The sequence below is a fragment of the Terrapene carolina genome, unplaced genomic scaffold (genome assembly GCF_002925995.2).
Source record: "Terrapene carolina triunguis isolate 2854851 unplaced genomic scaffold, T_m_triunguis-2.0 Scaffold95, whole genome shotgun sequence".
Taxonomy (NCBI): Eukaryota; Metazoa; Chordata; order Testudines; family Emydidae; genus Terrapene; species Terrapene triunguis.
Window position 1 is genome coordinate 14,707,866 of NW_020664446.1, and position 17,554 is coordinate 14,725,419.

At 43.3% G+C, this 17,554-nt stretch overlaps 1 protein-coding gene across 1 annotated transcript in view; it reads left to right on the forward strand.

Moving 5' to 3' along the window:
* Nucleotides 1-17,554, forward strand: part of SLC18A2 (solute carrier family 18 member A2) — a 52,098-nt gene that overhangs the window by 15,947 nt on the left and 18,597 nt on the right. The window contains exons 3-9 of the mRNA XM_024198442.1: nt 2,018-2,076; nt 4,781-4,864; nt 7,860-7,952; nt 8,961-9,050; nt 9,159-9,202; nt 9,289-9,349; nt 15,212-15,307. Of these exons, the coding sequence (XP_024054210.1) occupies nt 2,018-2,076; nt 4,781-4,864; nt 7,860-7,952; nt 8,961-9,050; nt 9,159-9,202; nt 9,289-9,349; nt 15,212-15,307 (527 nt within the window). The remainder of the gene's footprint in view (nt 1-2,017; nt 2,077-4,780; nt 4,865-7,859; nt 7,953-8,960; nt 9,051-9,158; nt 9,203-9,288; nt 9,350-15,211; nt 15,308-17,554) is intronic.

Here is a 17,554-nt window from a genome sequence, read left to right on the forward strand (position 1 = left end):
GGTGATCAGCTAAACCCTGAGCATGTGAGCAAGACTCATCAGCCAGACACCCAGGAAAGAATTCTCTGTAGTAACTCAGATCCCACCCTATCTAGTGTCCTATCACAGGCCATTGGGCATATTTACTGCTAATAGTCAAAGATCAATTAATTGCCAAATTTAGGCTATCCCATTTTACCATCCCTTCCATAAACTTATATATGTTATATTTCTTGCATATACAGAACTCCCACTGATGCTAATGGGAGTTCTGTACACGAGTGAGTGCAGCATTTGCCTTTCTAAGACAGATGTATTTTCTGCAGCCCTTAATTAAGGAAGATTCCCATTAACAATTAGAGTTTCATTTAGTTCAGGACCATGCCATTTAGTCCATATAACTCAGCAGCATTCTATTACTTAAAAGTACAACACACTGACTGAAAGAAGTTCTACAGTAGCTGAATGAGCTTATTAAATGCATGGCCCCTCCCTATCGCCTTTCCATCTTCTCTGCCCACTTCCTTTCCTCCTTCTCTGAAGTTTACTTCTGTTCTTTATCTTATTTTAAAAAAGATCAGTTTGTCCATAAAATAAGGATAAGGCAGAATAAGATTTAAAACTAATTGAATTTTTATAAGCAATTTTTTGTAAACTGTAATACAAATAATTGATATTTATTTTAACTACTCATATTATATATAACCAAATGTTTCAAGTAGAGTTAAGGTTAAGTAGCAAATGGTTAACATTATAAGAAGTTTATGTATAGTTCATTAATATATAGGGAAAAAAAACAAAGATTTAATAAATAGTAAGTAGGAACAAAAGTTCTACAATAGAAATTCTTCCACTGTTTTGCTTGCAGTGCTAAACCGATCAAGCCTACCAATTTAAGGACCTGATCCTTGCAAGTCATTGAAAGGGTCATTCTGCACCTCTTAAGAATGAATCAGCACTGTGAAGGTTTGGAGCCCTTAAAGGATTTCTTTACAAATACATTTGAGGCTCACATAACAAGGCTCACATCCCATGGAAATACTCATTTTAATGAAAAAGCCATTTATTTGTAGCAAAATGTTGCCAATGAAGAGTTTTGACCAGCTGTACTCTATTCCTGAAGCCACAGGAGAAGCAAAGTGTTATTTTAAGACTCTTTGGGCCCAATCCTGCAGTTCTAGTGTAGGCAAAACTCCTGATGAAGTCAATGGAAATTTTTCCCAGGTAAGGACTAGTAGACTGAGTCTGTCATTGGCCTGACCATATCTCACTGCAGTTAGTGGGACTGTTTTATGTGCTCTTGGTAGTCTAGTTTCAGTGTATAGAGAAGAACAGAATAGTTTCTTAACCAACAGTGATACATTAGTAGAATATTTCAGAGTTCGATATGCAGAGCCAAATTCTGCCAGGCTTACACCCCATGCAACCCCTCTGAAGCCCAGGGGGATTGCAGAGGATATAAGTATAGCAGAGTTAGACTAATAGAATCAGTGGCAGCTCCAGGCACCAGCGCTCCAAGCGCGTGCCTGGGGCGGCAAGCCGTGGAGGGCGCCCTGCCGGTCCCTGCGAGGGCGGCAGTCAGGCAGCCTTCGGTGGCTTGCCTGCGGGAGGTCCCCCGGTCCCGCGGATTCGGTGGCATTTCAGCGGCGGATACGCCGAAGCTGCGGGACCGGGGGACCTCCCACAGGCATGCCGCCGAAGGCTGCCTGACTGCCGTGCTTGGGGCGGCAAAAAAGCTAGAGCCGCCCCTGACTAGAATTACAAGGGGCAAGTCATTTGAGATTTCTGATACAGAGTACAATCTATTGAATGAGAAGGTATGTATCTATACCACAGACAATTCTAATCATGTGACCCAACATACATTGATTCAAGTCCAAAACCCACAAATCTAGCAGCTAAGTTTTTGCAATTTTCTTAATACATAAAAGCAACCCTCCTTTGCCTTCAGCAAGGATTTTACTTGAACAAAACTGTTTTAAAGTGTGCATGAAAAAGTACCATTCTTAAATATATTTGTGTTGACTTTGTTTTCCAGAATAGGCTATCAGATTCCAATGTTTGCTGGCTTCTGCATCATGTTTGTGTCAACAATTAGTAAGTGTCTGTTTTTTGCATACTTCGATGCAGATGCTGCATTATTTATAAATGATCCAACAGACCTGACTCTCTCAGAAGACTCCATGTTTATATCGGGGGGGAGAAACCTTATTTTCAAAGTAAAATACTGGGATGCCTGTTACAGGAAGAAGTTGGTGCTGAGATTTGAATGCTTGTCTGGAGTGATTTTGGTGGGCATCAAGTAGGTGTACATGGGATGGTAGAGGAAAAGGATGCCTATTCCTTCTCTTGATCTGAGAAACTCAACTGACTTGTTTTCTGCCACCCTGTGAATTAGACTATGGCTCACACTAGCACAAATCATCAGTAATTCTATCAAACTCAGTGAAAACTGGTGAAAGAATAGAATAAAGCCATATGTGCATGTGCATGTACAAGGATTCGCCGGGGCTCAACCCTCTCTGGGGCGGCGGGGAGCCACACCGGCTCACTACACACAGTTGACATTGGGGAATTAGTCTGGCCACGGGGTCTCCCTCGGCAGCCCTTGCTGTAACAGGAACAAATACTGTAAGCCCAGGCCCTGGGTCAGGGCGGGGCAACACTGGGTCAGGTGCTCAGGCCAGAGCTGAGCACTGGCACTATAAACAGTAGCAATAAGCCCAGGCCCTAGGTCAGGGCAGGGCATCAAGGAGTCAAAGGCTCAGGCCCTGAGGCAGGGCTGAGCAATAACAATAGGCCCAAGCCTCCTCAGGCCTGGGAGAGGAGGAGACTGCCACCCACGAGTTGGGTGGCAGGGGGGACGCAGGCCCTCCCTCTCCACTACGTCCCAGCCCGGGGCCCTAGCAGCGGCAGAAGACCCGCTGCTGGGTCAGTGGGGATCCTGGCCGCAACACACTGACATGGGCTCTGGCAGTGCTGCAGCCACACTAGGGTTGGCTGCCCCCAGGCTACTTCCAGACTCCCCCTCGGGTAGTACCTGGGTCAGGGTGTTGTCCTCTGGGGGGTCCAGCACCATAGGTTCCTCTGGGTAGTGGGCAGGCGGCAGGCCTGGCAACTCCTCCGGGTAGTGAGCGCAGGGCAGGCCCGGCCAGTCCTGGCGGCCGCCTTGGGCCGCGGAGTTTTCCCAGTCACGAGCTAGGCTGGAGGTGTCTGTCTGGCCTCTCCGGCGGCTCAGGCCTTACTGAGCTCTGAGGTCAAGCCTTTATACTTCTGGGTCGCCGCCTGACCCTCTGAGGGGCGGGATCTGAGCTCCCTAGCTCCGCCCACTCCGGCCTCCAGATGGGCTCTTCCCACTCTGGGGCAGCGGGGAGCCACACCACCTCACTACAGTGCACATGAGGGCTGGTTCAAGGGCTCGTGCAAGGTCGGGGGAGGAGGTACTTGAGACTCATGTGTGTTCAGCCAGCAAGTTGTCAGCTTCACCAGCTCAGCTGGTTGGGTACTCCTTCAAGTGGCCAACTTGCAGATTTTGTAAAACTGACAGTGACACAGGAACAGGCCCTGAAAGAGTACATGCCTTGTTTTCAGGGACAAGTGTTCACCCTACACCGGGGTGGGCAAACGTTTTGGCCCGAGGGCCACATTGGGGTTGCAAAACTGTATGGAGGGCCGGGTAGGGAAGGATGTGCCTTCCCCAAACAGCCTTGCCCCCGCCACATATCCGACCCCCCCCCAGAACCTCCGCCCCATCCAACCGCCCCCTGCTCCCTGTCCCCTGACTGCCCCCAGGACCCCCAGCCCCTTATCCAAAGCCCCAGCCCCCTTACCATGCCGCTCAGAGCAGCAGGTCTGGGAGCCGTGCTGCCCGGCTGGAGCCAGACATGCTGCCGCACTGCCTTGCAGGAGCATGCAGCCCCACCGCCCAGAGTGCTGCCCACGTGGCGGCGTGGCTGCGGAGAAGGGGAGTCGCGGGGGAGGGGCCGGGGGCTGGCTAGCCTCCCCATCCGGGAGCTCAAGGGCTGGGCAGGATGGTCCCGCAGGCCAGATGTGGCCCATGGGCCGTATTTTGCCTACCTCTGCCCTACACTAATGTCAGTGGGGAGTCTTTCCAGAGTAGAGTGTAGGATCCGGTGCAATACCCAAGACTCAGAGGCTAGATAGTGCCTTTAAGTACAGCCTTATGCAAGGGGCAGTGCACAGATGCAGTCCTCCAGGGGCAGCACTGGGAGGCACTGTGCCTCACAGACACCGTTTCTCTGGTGCTCCCCTATTAGGAGGAGCTGTAAGTTGCTAGAGTCCTTACAGGGGTACCACACAGTCCTCTGCATGCCCAGCCAACTATGTGAGGCAGAACATAATGGGGAGCAGAGTAGAGCCATTGCTAAGCCTCCCTTTACCCACTTACTTGTGGGAAGGAGCATCTGGGGTGCAGCCCCTGCTCTCCCCAATGCCTGGAGCTCCAAATTGGACCATGCTAATGCAGCAGTGCAGGGAGATGGAGTGAAGGCAGGGGCAGTTGCATTAGACCAGTGCATATTCTAACCCTTACTCATTAGTAAAGATAGCTTGTATACATTTTTTTTTCTGTGTTACCAGGAGGCTTAGATGTGGAGAAACGATTCAACACTGACAAATCTAAATGTAATAAGAGAAAATAACATAGTTAGCATTGAAAGTGACAACAGTGACAGAAAACACTTGGCTGAATGGTGTTTTCATGATTGTTAAAATATCTTTAACGTTTTAACCTTGTTAGATTTAACCTGATTTTAAAAATCTACCTCGGCCTTTTCTGCAGTGTTTGCCTTCTCGGGAAGCTATACATTGCTGTTCATAGCAAGATCTCTTCAAGGAGTGGGTTCCTCATGTTCTTCTGTGGCTGGTAAGAATGAAAGTGTATATGATAGATTCAATTAACTGTATTTTAGCTTGTCATTCTAGTGACAGTCATTTCCTTAATTGTGTATTTTGTCTGGCAGTTTCAATAATTAATGTTGAATTCAATTACATTCATTTTACTTTGTATGCAAGAGGCTGGCTGAAAGTATCTCAGAGAAATGTCACTTCTAAATTATTTGGTATTTGGGTCACGTTACTGTAGAAGACTAAAGATCTATGCTTTTTCGGGTACTTGTGTACAAGTGTCTTTCGATTTTTTAATTCTTTTAATCAATGTAAAAGATCAGCAAGAATAGATGTCTGCACTGAAGGCTGGTAACTTGTCACTTCCCATTATAAGACCTTGTTTTCAGTTGCTTAAAACTTTGCCAAACCTTAACTGTTTGGGCTGAGATTTCTATGCTGGGAGTCTGCCTCAGGTGGAATTGTTTTTAATTTTATTTTTTTTTGGAAAATTTTGCATCAAAATAGTTCGCAGAATGAGGGTCTGAATAAGAATGAGGCTAGGGAAAAACACATTGTTTTTTGACCATTTAAAAAAAAATCATGTCGTCAACTTTTTTTTTATTTTTTATTTTGGTTACAAAAAGCCTCCATGCTTTGGAACAGGGACTTGAAATTTAGCAATGAGTGGCCTTCGTGTCAGGGATGTGCCTTTTGCCATCTTCGAGAAAACCCACCCAAATTTAGCCAATTTAAATCTTTGCAAAATTGCAGCACGCACATGCTTAGCAAAGACTTGTTAAGAGGTTGGCAGCTAAATTCCATGAAGACTCCATCTGCACTGGGCATGCTCCAGCCCAGGGCTGAGCAGGACTTTCCTGCAGCTCTGGGCTGCTTGGGTGTTCAGGTCCAAAGTCTGGGCATCTGAATCAATGGCAGGGAAAACCATCTTTTCTATACATTCAGTGATGCCAGGAACATCAATGAGATGAGGAGTCCAGTGGGAGGGGCACTAGGACTGGGATGAGAAGCCTGAGAAGGGGCTGTCTATGTGAGGAGAATGGGACTGTGATGAAGAGCAAGGGATAGAAAAGAGACAGGACTTGGAGAGGGATAGGTTGGAGGGGACAGGACAGAAAGGGTCATGGTTGGGGAGGAATGAGAAGAATAGTCTATGCCAGGGGTCCCCAACACGGTGCCCGCGGGTGCCATGGTGCCCGCCGGGGCATCTAAGTGCGCCCGCGTACTGAGCAGCCGCCAAAATGCCGCCGACAAGATGCTGCCGATTTCGGCGGCATTTCGGCGGCGACGCCTCTGGATGTCGCTGCTTGTCAGCGGCATTTCGGCGGTGACGCCTATTGACATTGCCACTTGTCGGCGGCATTTTGGTGCATGCTCGTCCGCTGCCACAGTCCTCCGTGGCTCGTCATCTGGCGCCCGCCAGACGAAAAATGTTGGGGACCACTGGTCTATGCCAACTACAGTATACTCCCTCTCCAGAGCCTGGAACAGAATCGACAATTCCCAGTCTCCCCATTCCTCTGCTGTCAGCAAATATCTGTGAAATCCAGTGGCAAAGTGTCCCATCTGCCTTTAGTGTTGGTCCACATAGAAGATGACAACCTGCTACTGCTATCAGTTAGCTCAAGTGGCAGAAGTCTGTACAGTGGCTCTAAAGATTCCAACCTTGCTGGTGACCCCTTTGCTTGTCAGTATGCCGCCACATGACTCATGAGGGAATTTGTTTTTTTTTCAGTTTTCTTTTATAAAGGAAATTAGAGAAAAAGAACAATATGATTGCAAAGTCACACTCAAAAATTAGGAAATGACAGAATTAAGATTGCTTGTATGTAAATGCTTTATGATATAGTCTTTGTTACATGATTGCATACTATTTTTTCCACAGAAACCCTACCACATTCAGTGCACAGGACTGACCTGCTCTGATCCCAACCTCACTTGTTGCAGAAGTTGGAAAATGTAGTGAATGAGACAGGGGATTTCAGGCAGACAAAGAATAGACTCATGGTTAAAGTAGTAGAATGCTGCCCTAGAGAACTGAATTCTATCCCAGCTTTTGCCACGCAGTTCCTATGTGCTGCTAGTCAAGTCACTTAAACCAGATTTTTCACAAGTGGTACCAATTGTGTGTTCCTCATTTTCTGAGCACCCGACTTGAGACTCTGGGGTCTGATCTACAGTACTGCTGAACACTGGCAGCTGCAACAGAATACAGTGGGAGCTGTGCATTGAACATATAAACTGCTGTATAGTGCTAAGTACTCTGTAAAAGTCAGGTCCTAGGCATTTCAATTTGGGCACCCAAAATTAGCAGATACTATTGACCACAGAACAGAGATCAGTATCCCCTCATTTTACAGGGGTGTTCTGAAACTAAATGCATTAACGTTTGTGAAGCACTTATTGTATAATGATGAGCACCCTTGAAAAGTCCATGAAGGAATTAGTAATTCTGTCTTCAGCCAGGGTTTGAATTGTGTACAGTAAATAAGGCCTAGGACCACACATTGAACAAGGAGTAAACAACATATTGACTAGCTGCTCATTCAGTGAGCAGTCTCCATTCGGTGCACTACATGGAAAAAAGTAGTGTGTGATCATGTAATTAGTGACTGTATCATAATGAATACATAGAAGGGGTCCAAAGTAAGGTTGCACAGGCAGCCTTTGTTCTGGCATTTCCCATGATTGCTTGATTTTGCAACCTAATAATGTTCTTTTAATATAGTTTTTGTGTGTGTGATGGCATATATAATGAGGCATAACCTTATAAGCCATCTATGCTTGCAGGACTTCCTTTGATTTCAGTGGGAGTTACATGTGGAGGCATGCATGTATATATATGTGTGTATATGTGTGTGTGTGTGTGTGTGTGTGTATATATATATATATACACACACACACACAAACACAGAGTAAATGTCTAATATCACATCTTCTAATATTCAATAAACTGGTGTATGATGAAAATAAGTTATATTATAGAATTGACTTTTTTTTTTTTTTAATTTTAGGGATGGGTATGCTGGCCAGTGTTTATACAAATGATGAAGAGAGAGGCAATGCAATGGGAATTGCATTAGGAGGACTGGCTATGGGAGTATTAGGTCAGTGAGATGAAATATTAATAGGAACAAAAAAAACCAAAAACCAACCAATCCCCTGCCCCAAATCCAAAAATCCCACAATGCATATCTGTATTGTATGGATGCTATAGGAGATTCCACTTGGTATCTCCCATCTATGAAATAGGATTTTGTCATCCTATCTCCAGATTATATTAATGGTGCACACTAAAAATAGTTTTAAAAAGTTAAAATAAATTTAATATGCAGATTCATTTTACTAAAGGAAGACAAATCTTCTGACTTTCAAAGTCTGTCACCAATCATCTTCTCTGATTCAGAATGCCTCTCCTTAACTGTGTGCTGGAGAACAGTGATTAACATCCAGAGATATCATTGTTCATTCTCAGTTACGTAAGTGGCTTTTAAGCGGTGCAGCTGCAGTTTGTTTGGAAAAGCCTTTGAAGTTAGAAATACAAACACTATGGGCTATGTTCTCATCCACATAAATCTATTTTTAAATCCAAGAGTTGAACATAGATCTGCCAAAGGTTTGGGCCCATCCTGTTCCAATTTAAGTCAGTGGCAAAAAATCTTCCTGACTGCAGCATTAACAGGCTCTAAGATCAGTATTTCTACTATACTCATCCTCATGAGCACCTTTCAGACCCTTTGTCAGGTTTCTAGCATTCTTACTTCCATAGGGACAAAATCCTGCTTGCCTTATTCACACAGATAGTACTAGGGAAATCAGTGGACCTGATTGTGTGAGTAAAGCAAGTGGGATGTGGTCCATGCTTGACATTTCTTGTTTAGGCAATGTTTGTAGACTGCAGACAACAATCCCTGGAAAATTATCTAATCTAATCTATTCTATCTAAATATGTTCCTCATACTGAGTTACAGTGCTTTGGTTATTTTAACTAATGACCATTAAGATGGATGGGAATTTTGGCATTGAATTTCAGTGTTAAGAGAACTGCTCCCCCAATGTGCTGAAATCTTAAAAGAAAAAGGACCATGAATGTTTTCCTTGTTTTTCTTTCCTAGTGGGTCCACCTTTTGGGAGTGTGATGTATGAGTTTGTGGGAAAGACAGCACCTTTCCTTGTGTTGGCAGCATTAGCTCTGTTAGATGGAGGTCAGTAAATACTAACATTCATAATTCTGTTTAATTCATTCATTGATTTTACTATGTAGTATAGCCACCATCTTAAACAACAGCTACAGCATTGATTTCTTTTTGCAGCTGTTCAGTTATTTATTCTACAACCATCCAGAGCACAACCAGAAGTAAGTACCACCATAAAAAAACCACTTTATATAATGGGTGATGTTTTGCCCTTCCTAACCCTGAGGTTTTGTTATTTGTCTGACAGACTCAAAAAGGGACACCATTATTGACCCTCTTGAGAGATCCATATATCATTATTGCCGCAGGTACAGTTTAATTCTTATATAATTTAATTCTGACTGTGCTTTTTTGCTGTACCTTGAATCCCAGACTGCCTTACTCTGGCCCTGGTTACGAATAACTTTCTACCAATGCATCACAATTATTTGCAATGTTAATTTAAAACAAGGTTCCATGAACAAAATAATTCATAGACATTCAGATGGGCTCAAGATGCAAGTCTTGGATTCACATCAGACTTTGAACTTCCCAAAGAGCAGAGATTATGATTCACATCCGTCTCTGCATAGGTCTATGTAAAGCATGCATTGTTCACCTGAGAAACTTTCAGGAAATAATACTTATATCAGTTAGACTTATGTCAATACCCACTTCTGGTCAGCTAAACACATACGTAACTCTTTTTCAAAACCTATTATTTACTAGGATAAATGCTTTGCAATAAGGAAAACTCTAATGGAATTGCAACAGACTGGTAGATTGGAAACACTCCAACCTGTTAACAGGTGTTGGTTTTGTTGGGAAGAGATTAGTGAGTTCTGCTGACTCACTCAGGGTATGTCTACATTGCAGCCAGGGATATGAATGGCAGCTTGTGTAGCTGTACCTGCGTGAGCTGTACTCTAGCTAGCTCACGAAAAAATAGAAGTGAGGATGCCACATGCGGGCTTCTGTACTAGCTCCATAAGCAAGTACATACCCAGGGGATGTCTGGGTACGTCTACATGAGATGCTATTCACAATCTCATACACAATGTAGGTGAACCTTGAGTCAAGAGACAATTGTGCTACCTTGATATATGGGAAGTGTGGCTGTCTGGGGAGAAAGAAGATCCAGCATGTGGCTGAGCCGTTATGAGGGAAGATTTATCAGAGCATCCAAGCCTGGGGGAAAGGATTAAGCTGAACTTTGTTTTCATTAGAAAGGGTGTGAGTTTGGATTGTACCTAGGGAATGAACTATGTTTATAGGATTTTGGGAAATGCACCTGCTCGCAGGTAGCTCAGGGTCTAATGGTAAGTGTCATTTGCTATTACAGGCATTATTCATTTGATTAATCTTTCTCACAGGAAGCGCAATCCTGGCTGATGTAGCTATGTAGGCCACACCTTAGGCTCAAATAAGTTTGAATTTTCCATCCTCTCTCTCAGGGTGCTATCCTAAGGGATTGGGTGGGGATGCCACTGTTCATTGTGAGCCTACTGGGAACTGTCAGGTTGCAATGTACAGGAAATTTATGGAGTATGACAGACTTGTAATCCAGAATTAGCTACCAGGGCAAACCTTTCACTGCAGCTCCAGTGGGAAGCCTTGCTAAACACAAGTAAAAGTCATGAGCATTTTAGGAGTTATAAATGGATTGACACTTTAAAATGTCTTCTGCATTCTCATTTTGGAGGTATTAGTTTCATAGTTATAAGTTCAGACTCCAGGGCCTCCGCGTGTAGGTCAAATTCTTGATTCATAATTGTCTACTTTATAATCAAAGGTATATGTATTTCTCTAACTAGTTTGGCTTATCTGTAGCAAGAAGCTCTATGAAAAGATCTCTTGATATTTCTAAGAGGTGCTTCTTGTGACCTGGTTTACATCCAACAGAGCTTAAGCTCAAACATGGAAAGCTTCTCCTTGGTCCCGTTGCTGTAACTTATTCCTTTATATATTGTATATTCAGTTATCACTCCTTGTTGCTGGTGGGTTCAGTGCTTCCATTCCAATGAATGTCACAGCAAATAGGATGCCAATACAATCATTGCAGCACTGGTACAATATGGTCCTTATGGCCAGCTCTGCTAAGCAACTGGGCTGTAGCATTTGAATGATTGTCAAGTCCCATGTAGAATGCATGAAAACAGTCCAATCTGGAGATCATAAAGGCACGGATAACTGTGGTAGGGCCCACAGAGCGAAATGGTCACAATTTTATGCCAAATAAAAATGATAAAAGGCACTTCTGGGTCCCTGATTGCTTCTGAAGCCCCAGGTGGCTTAGGTAGCCGGAAGTACCTCTGGAGTGCACACCTCATTAATGTGAGTTGGGTAGATCCTCTCAATCATGAGGACAGACTCTATTTAGATGCTTTCTTCAGCTTACATGTCCGTCTTGTCTGGATTAAGCCTCAGTGAGCTCATTCTATTTTGAATCCCTATTTTGGTCAGCAAACCAGGAAAGCATGAACAGTCTATACCATTGGGGTTTAAAGAAAGACATAGGATTGTGTGTCATCCAAATACTGGTGAGATTGCATGTCGAACTGCCTCAATATTTCCTCCAGTAGCTTTCATACATGGACAGTATATAGCACATTCAGGGATGACAAATTGGAGTCATATCATGAGAAAGCCCTGAAGAAGGAAGAGGTAGGTAGAGGGGTGCGTGTGTGTGTGTGTGTGTGTGTGTGTGTGTGAAAGCAAATAGATACCACCTGGTCAATTATATCAATGGCTACTGACAGATGTTAAAGAAACATCCATGGATGTCTGAGTTTGTCATTGCTTGGAAGAGATCAGCCAACTTGGGAAGTGCAATCCTTATATCGTATCCAGATCTAAAACCTGATTGAAAGGGATCAAAGAAAACTGAGCACTCCAGGTGGATGAAGTTGCCTTGACAAAGTCAAGTTGCCTTAAATAACCTGGTCCAAAACCAGAATAAGTGAAATACCATTATAGCAAAATTTTAACATCAAGATGTGGTTCCTTGAGCAGGGGTCTGACAATTTTCCATTTGAGGAAAGTATCTTTTAGGAGGGCATTAATGGTCTCCACCAATAATGCACCCAATGCCTCCCTACTTGATTTTGTCAGCCATGAGGAGCCAGAGTCCAACTGAATGGTAGCAGTTTGAAGTTCTCCCATCACCTACAGGAACTTTGCAAGGCCAACAGGAAATAATCCAGGAAGAATGTGGCATATGTCCAAATATGAATCTCACTTCACCTCATGAAAGAGATCAGTTCACTACTCCAGAGAGATACTGATGACAAAAGTTTATTATCTGCCTCCTAAAGAGGGACCAGTAAGTTGGCATATAAGTCTTTACTAGCCCTTGCAGAATATCAGCTCAGATCCTATTGTTGTGTTGGAATATGTCCTACCTGCGTAATAAAGATATGAAGTACCATGGTCATAAAGTAATTACAAGGTTGTTACAAGTTCTGGGTTATGGCAAACCGTAGAGCAGCGGTTCTCAAACTGTTTTAATGGGGTAGCCAGGACTGGCTTAGATTTGCTGGGGCCTGCGGCCAAAGTCCGAGCCCCACCGCCTGGGGCCCAAGCCCAAGGGCTTCAGTCCTGGGTGGCATGGCTCAGGTTACAGGCTCCTTGACTGGGGCTGAAGCACTTGGGCTTCAGCTTTGAGCTCCCTGCCCAGGGCGGTGGGGTCAGGCTCTGGGTTTGGCCCCCCCTACCCAGGGTGGCAGGAGTTGGGTGGGCTGAGGCTTTGGACCCCCCTCCTGGCACTGTGTAGCAATTTTTGTTGTTGGAAGGGGGTCATGGTGCCATGAAGTTTGAGAACCCCTCTCCTAGAGACATTTTCTGTCATGTATTGTTAGGGAAATGGGCTCAACTCCTTTATACACATCCGTGTTTTCGAACTCTATTTTTGGGTAAGTTTATTAAGACCTGAATAAGAATTTTGTTACTTGATCTCTTCTTTGATTCTAAGATAGAATAGAATTCATTCCTCCAGCTGTATTTTGTATGAGATGAAGTGGTTTTCCAGCATCAAGGTGTTCTTTCAGGCTCAGTTGACTTCTGGTTTTGGACAGGGCATCCTTGTGTATTTAACTGGAACTGCTCAAAGACATTTGAAGGTTGCAGGAGCACAAAATATAGCAGAAAGTTTACTTTAGCCACTGTTGCTTGCCCCAGGAATGTATGGGTAATGAGTCTACAAGTTTGTCTTAGGGGTCTTAGATGTGCAGTCTAATACATCTTGGCATTTTTGAACAAAGAATGACAGTGGTGCTCATTTTGTGCTGAACTGTGTGATGAGAGGTTTCTTCCAGGAGAAATAATTTCTCTATGACCTCAGACAAATTAGACTTGAGTTTTTAAAGGTAAAAATTGACTGGTAAACTACCGTAGGGACACTTGAATGTCTCTGAATACCAGTCCAAGACTGTAAGTATTAGAAAGAAAGACTTGAGGATTACATATCTAAGGGTACTGGTTACAACAATGGCTTTAACACTTTGTGGAAGCTCACTTTGTGGTGTATCAGCAGATAAGCATATATCTCTCTCACTATCCTGCTCTTACCCCTCACTCCCCAGCTTGTGCAGGTTTTCTTGAGCAAATGGGGTAGGCTCCTCTTGTCAGGGAATCAGAAAAAAATACCTTGTGACTTCAACCATGTAACAAAATACACTAGTAAAAATTTGGTGAAGATGCAGATAAGTGTGACTGGGAAATCTGGAAAGAAACTATGAGTCATTCTGGCTCCTTGAATTCAACAGGTAAATTTACAGCATGTTAAATTTCATAAAACATTCCACTTGGCTCTAGCTGAGGCATATTGTAACACAGTGTGGGGATGTTTGAAATACCACCACCTGCACTAGATCTCCTTTGAGCATAGACAATTTACATCTCCAAGGCTGTAAGTCCAGCCCTTATACAAAATAGTAGAGGGTTCCACAGTAATGGTCAAAAACACTGTAGCTTGAACAGTGCTATGACAGCACTTTATAATATTACTGTAGAATACTTTTGATAAGGGTGCATCTTTTGCCAGCGCTAAACTGAATGCAGCCAGTTCATTCACAGCTACACTTCAAAATATTTGAGACCACAGGGAGTGCCACTTTTATAAGAGGCCAAGTTCTGGTCTTCTCTTACTATCAATCAAGCGTGTCACTAGTCTTTCATAGAATCACAGACCTCGAAGGAACCTTGAGAGGTCATCTAGTCTAGTCCCCTGCACTCATGGCAGGACTAAGTATTATCTACATGCACACCCATGTTGGCTTTGCAGAGAGACCTGACCCATCCTTGGAATGTTTGGGTTGGAGAGGAAATATCCTTGCATCTGGTTGGGATACATTGAGCCTCTCGAGGTGTGGATAACCCATAATAATGAGCACCCTGCTTCCTATAGAAGCCATCAATGGATCTTGGACCTTTTCCTTCGCTGTGCTGCATCTACAAAGTTAACTGCAGCCCCTGCTGAGCTGCTGTAGTGGGAGAGTGGGGCCAAGATGGGCCCAAGTTTTACAAAGTAATAATAAATAAAAACATCTCTCTTTTTTGGAAGTGAGTAGGATGCTCATGAAGAAAGGGGAGATTAACTTTCTATCCTCCCCAATATCCTGGTGGGAGTAGAGGGCATTCCCCAGGATCACAGCTCCTTTTTGCTTTAAGGGATACACAGCTCCTTTAAGCTTCTCTGTGGCTGACAGAATTATGGGGACCTCCCACTGAGCCAGGAAGGACACAGTGCCGCCTCTTAATCATCCTCAGATACCTCGGGAATGGGGTCAGAGGCCATGCCTTGTACACAATAGGGCTAGGATTAAGCCCCAAGAGAACAGATGTAAAGAACAAAAGATTATAGTTATAACTTATCATTTGTACAACAGTCAGCCCTACTGCACTTTCTAAATGTCACCAAGCTCACTGAAATCTTTGTCTCCCCCAACCCCATTATGAAAATAGCTTAACCTTTATTGTACAATTCCTTAGAGAACTGAAATAAATAAGAAGTTGGAGACTTAAGTGATTCCCCCGCCCCATTTAAAGTTAATCAATATTTGGTGTACGACAAACAGGGCTACAAAGAGCACATTGTTTCTATAAACACTGCCCTTCTCTGTTCAGCTTTTGGTGTTAACATTCAAGTGATATAATCCCTGCCTTTCCTTCCCCCAACCCCTCCTCTCTTTAAGGATCAATCTGCTTTGCAAACATGGCTATTGCTATGCTGGAACCAGCATTGCCTATCTGGATGATGGAGACCATGTGTTCAAGAAAATGGCAACTTGGTAAAGTACAGTGCAATATATTTTACTTGAGTCTAGTATATTGTAGCATGAGGCTGTTCCAATTGTGGTTTTGTTAGCAGTGGTCAGGGCCGTAGCAACAAAGAACGTGGCCCCCTCCGAACGGTGGCCCCCTCCGAACATATGTCTGGGCGGGGCCCCTTACAATGCAGAAACTGGAATGCGGTATTTATTTTGCCACTTTTAGGGGCCCCCTTCCTTGCGGGGCCCCCTCCGGTCGGAGGGTTCGGAGGGCGCTCACTACGCCTCTGGCAGTGGTCTCCTTGGGTGCTTTGATGATAGATGGCAAGATGATCATTTTTTTTTTCATCTTTTCATCAACATCATACTCAATTGTGTGATAATGTACACATTTAGAGGTTGTTTGTGAGATATACACACAGCAGAATTCAGTTTTTATTCTTTTATAATTTCAATGGATAATAGATTTTTTTATTGAAGCATTTTTTATTTGTATCCATTTAAACTGTGGGAAATTATGGAGGGTCAGAATTATTTAATGAGAGTAGACATTGAGAATCAAAAAGTTAGTTATAACTGTTAAAACACAATCTGTCAACATATGTTGAAGTTTCAGCTTTAAATCAAACAGCATTTTTCTTACTTTGCCTATCAGTACATTTCAATGATCATCGACAGAAATATTTTTTCATCAATTTGTGTGTATATGGTGAAATCAATGTTTATTGACACTTACCGATAAAAACTTAATCCTTCCAAGTCTATATATCGGCATGATTGAACAGAGTGCCAGCTATCATGATTTTAGTATGAGTGTTTCAATATTTGATGTTTGACTTGACGCCCCAGCTCCTGGAGACCAGTGAGTATACAAAAATCTCAATTTCATTTAAAAAATAAAGTTTCTGGATCTTGTGGAAAAGTATGAAAAGTATGAAAATGTGACCTGAGTGCACCATAAATGCTCAAAACCCAGAAGACAAATAAAAAGAACCCAAGATTATTTTTTATTAAAGTCTCATGATTTAAGCCAAGATGATGGTTTGGGGGGCACTTGATTCATAGTTTTGAATGGTTGGAACTGGCAGTACTACATATGTATCTGCGCTGTATGTACCGGTAGTACACACACGTATGTACACCTCCCAGAACTGTCAGTTTACAGCAGTAATGCTGAGGGAGCTCTAGGCCCTTGTCAAAATTTTGCAACCAAATTGAAGGGAGGATTGGGAGGATCTCCCTGAGTCTGAAGGATTTCATCCTCTTCTATTACTATTAAATCATCTCTGTCAAAGGGCTTCTCCATAGAGCTCCTAATACTTCTTAAGAGCAAGGGCAAAATCCTGGCCCTACTGAGTCAATGGGAATTGTGTAATTGAGATCAGTGGGGCCAGGATTTCACTCCAAGTTCTTTGCCTTTGGAATGAACAAGACTGCACCAAAAAGCAAAGTATTCAGTAGTGAGGACTCTGCCAAGATACCAATCACAGCACTCCTTCGTACTCCTCAATGTTTAGGGCACATTATGAGCATTTATGGCAATATCTTGTTTTATTTTTAATACCTTTGCATTTTCTTTATCCCAGCTCATCCCCTTGTGTTATTTATCATGTTTATTACACTAATGCTTACATAGAAACTGAGAGTGGGGTGGGTCCCATTATAACTAGTACTGTACAGACATAGATTAAGAGATAGTCTTGGCTCAAAGTGTAAGTAGACAAGACAGACAAATGGATAGAGCATACAAGCAGAGCGAACAATATGATGGTAGCAAACGTATTCATTACAGAATTGTTTTTTCTTTTCTTTTCTTTTAAGTTTTTTTATTTAAATAATTTCAGTGGAGTTATTTTAGGAGGGGATTAGCTATATGGATTGATTTGCCTATTCATTTATCTGGGCTAGTTTGCTTTCTGGGGTGCATGCTGTGTCTGACGGAGTTGTTTGCATGTCTGAGAAGGGTGAAATGATGAATCAGATTCCCTTTTCACATCACTGAAAGTCAGGAGTTGTTTCATGATCTATTCAGGGAGAGGGAAGAGAATGTGTGCAGGGGATATTGTAGAACGATGTGCGAGCATGTGCATGTAGCTGGAGGTGGAAACTGGCTAGTACAATCAGATTATTTTGTGATGCTCCAGAGTGGGGTAAAGCAGTCAGAGTTTACAGCTTAATCTGGCCTATAAAGTTAACATTTTAAGAGGTTGAAAGTACGTATTTTCACATTATTTGCGTTATCACATGGTAACATTCTTTGTGTTTCTT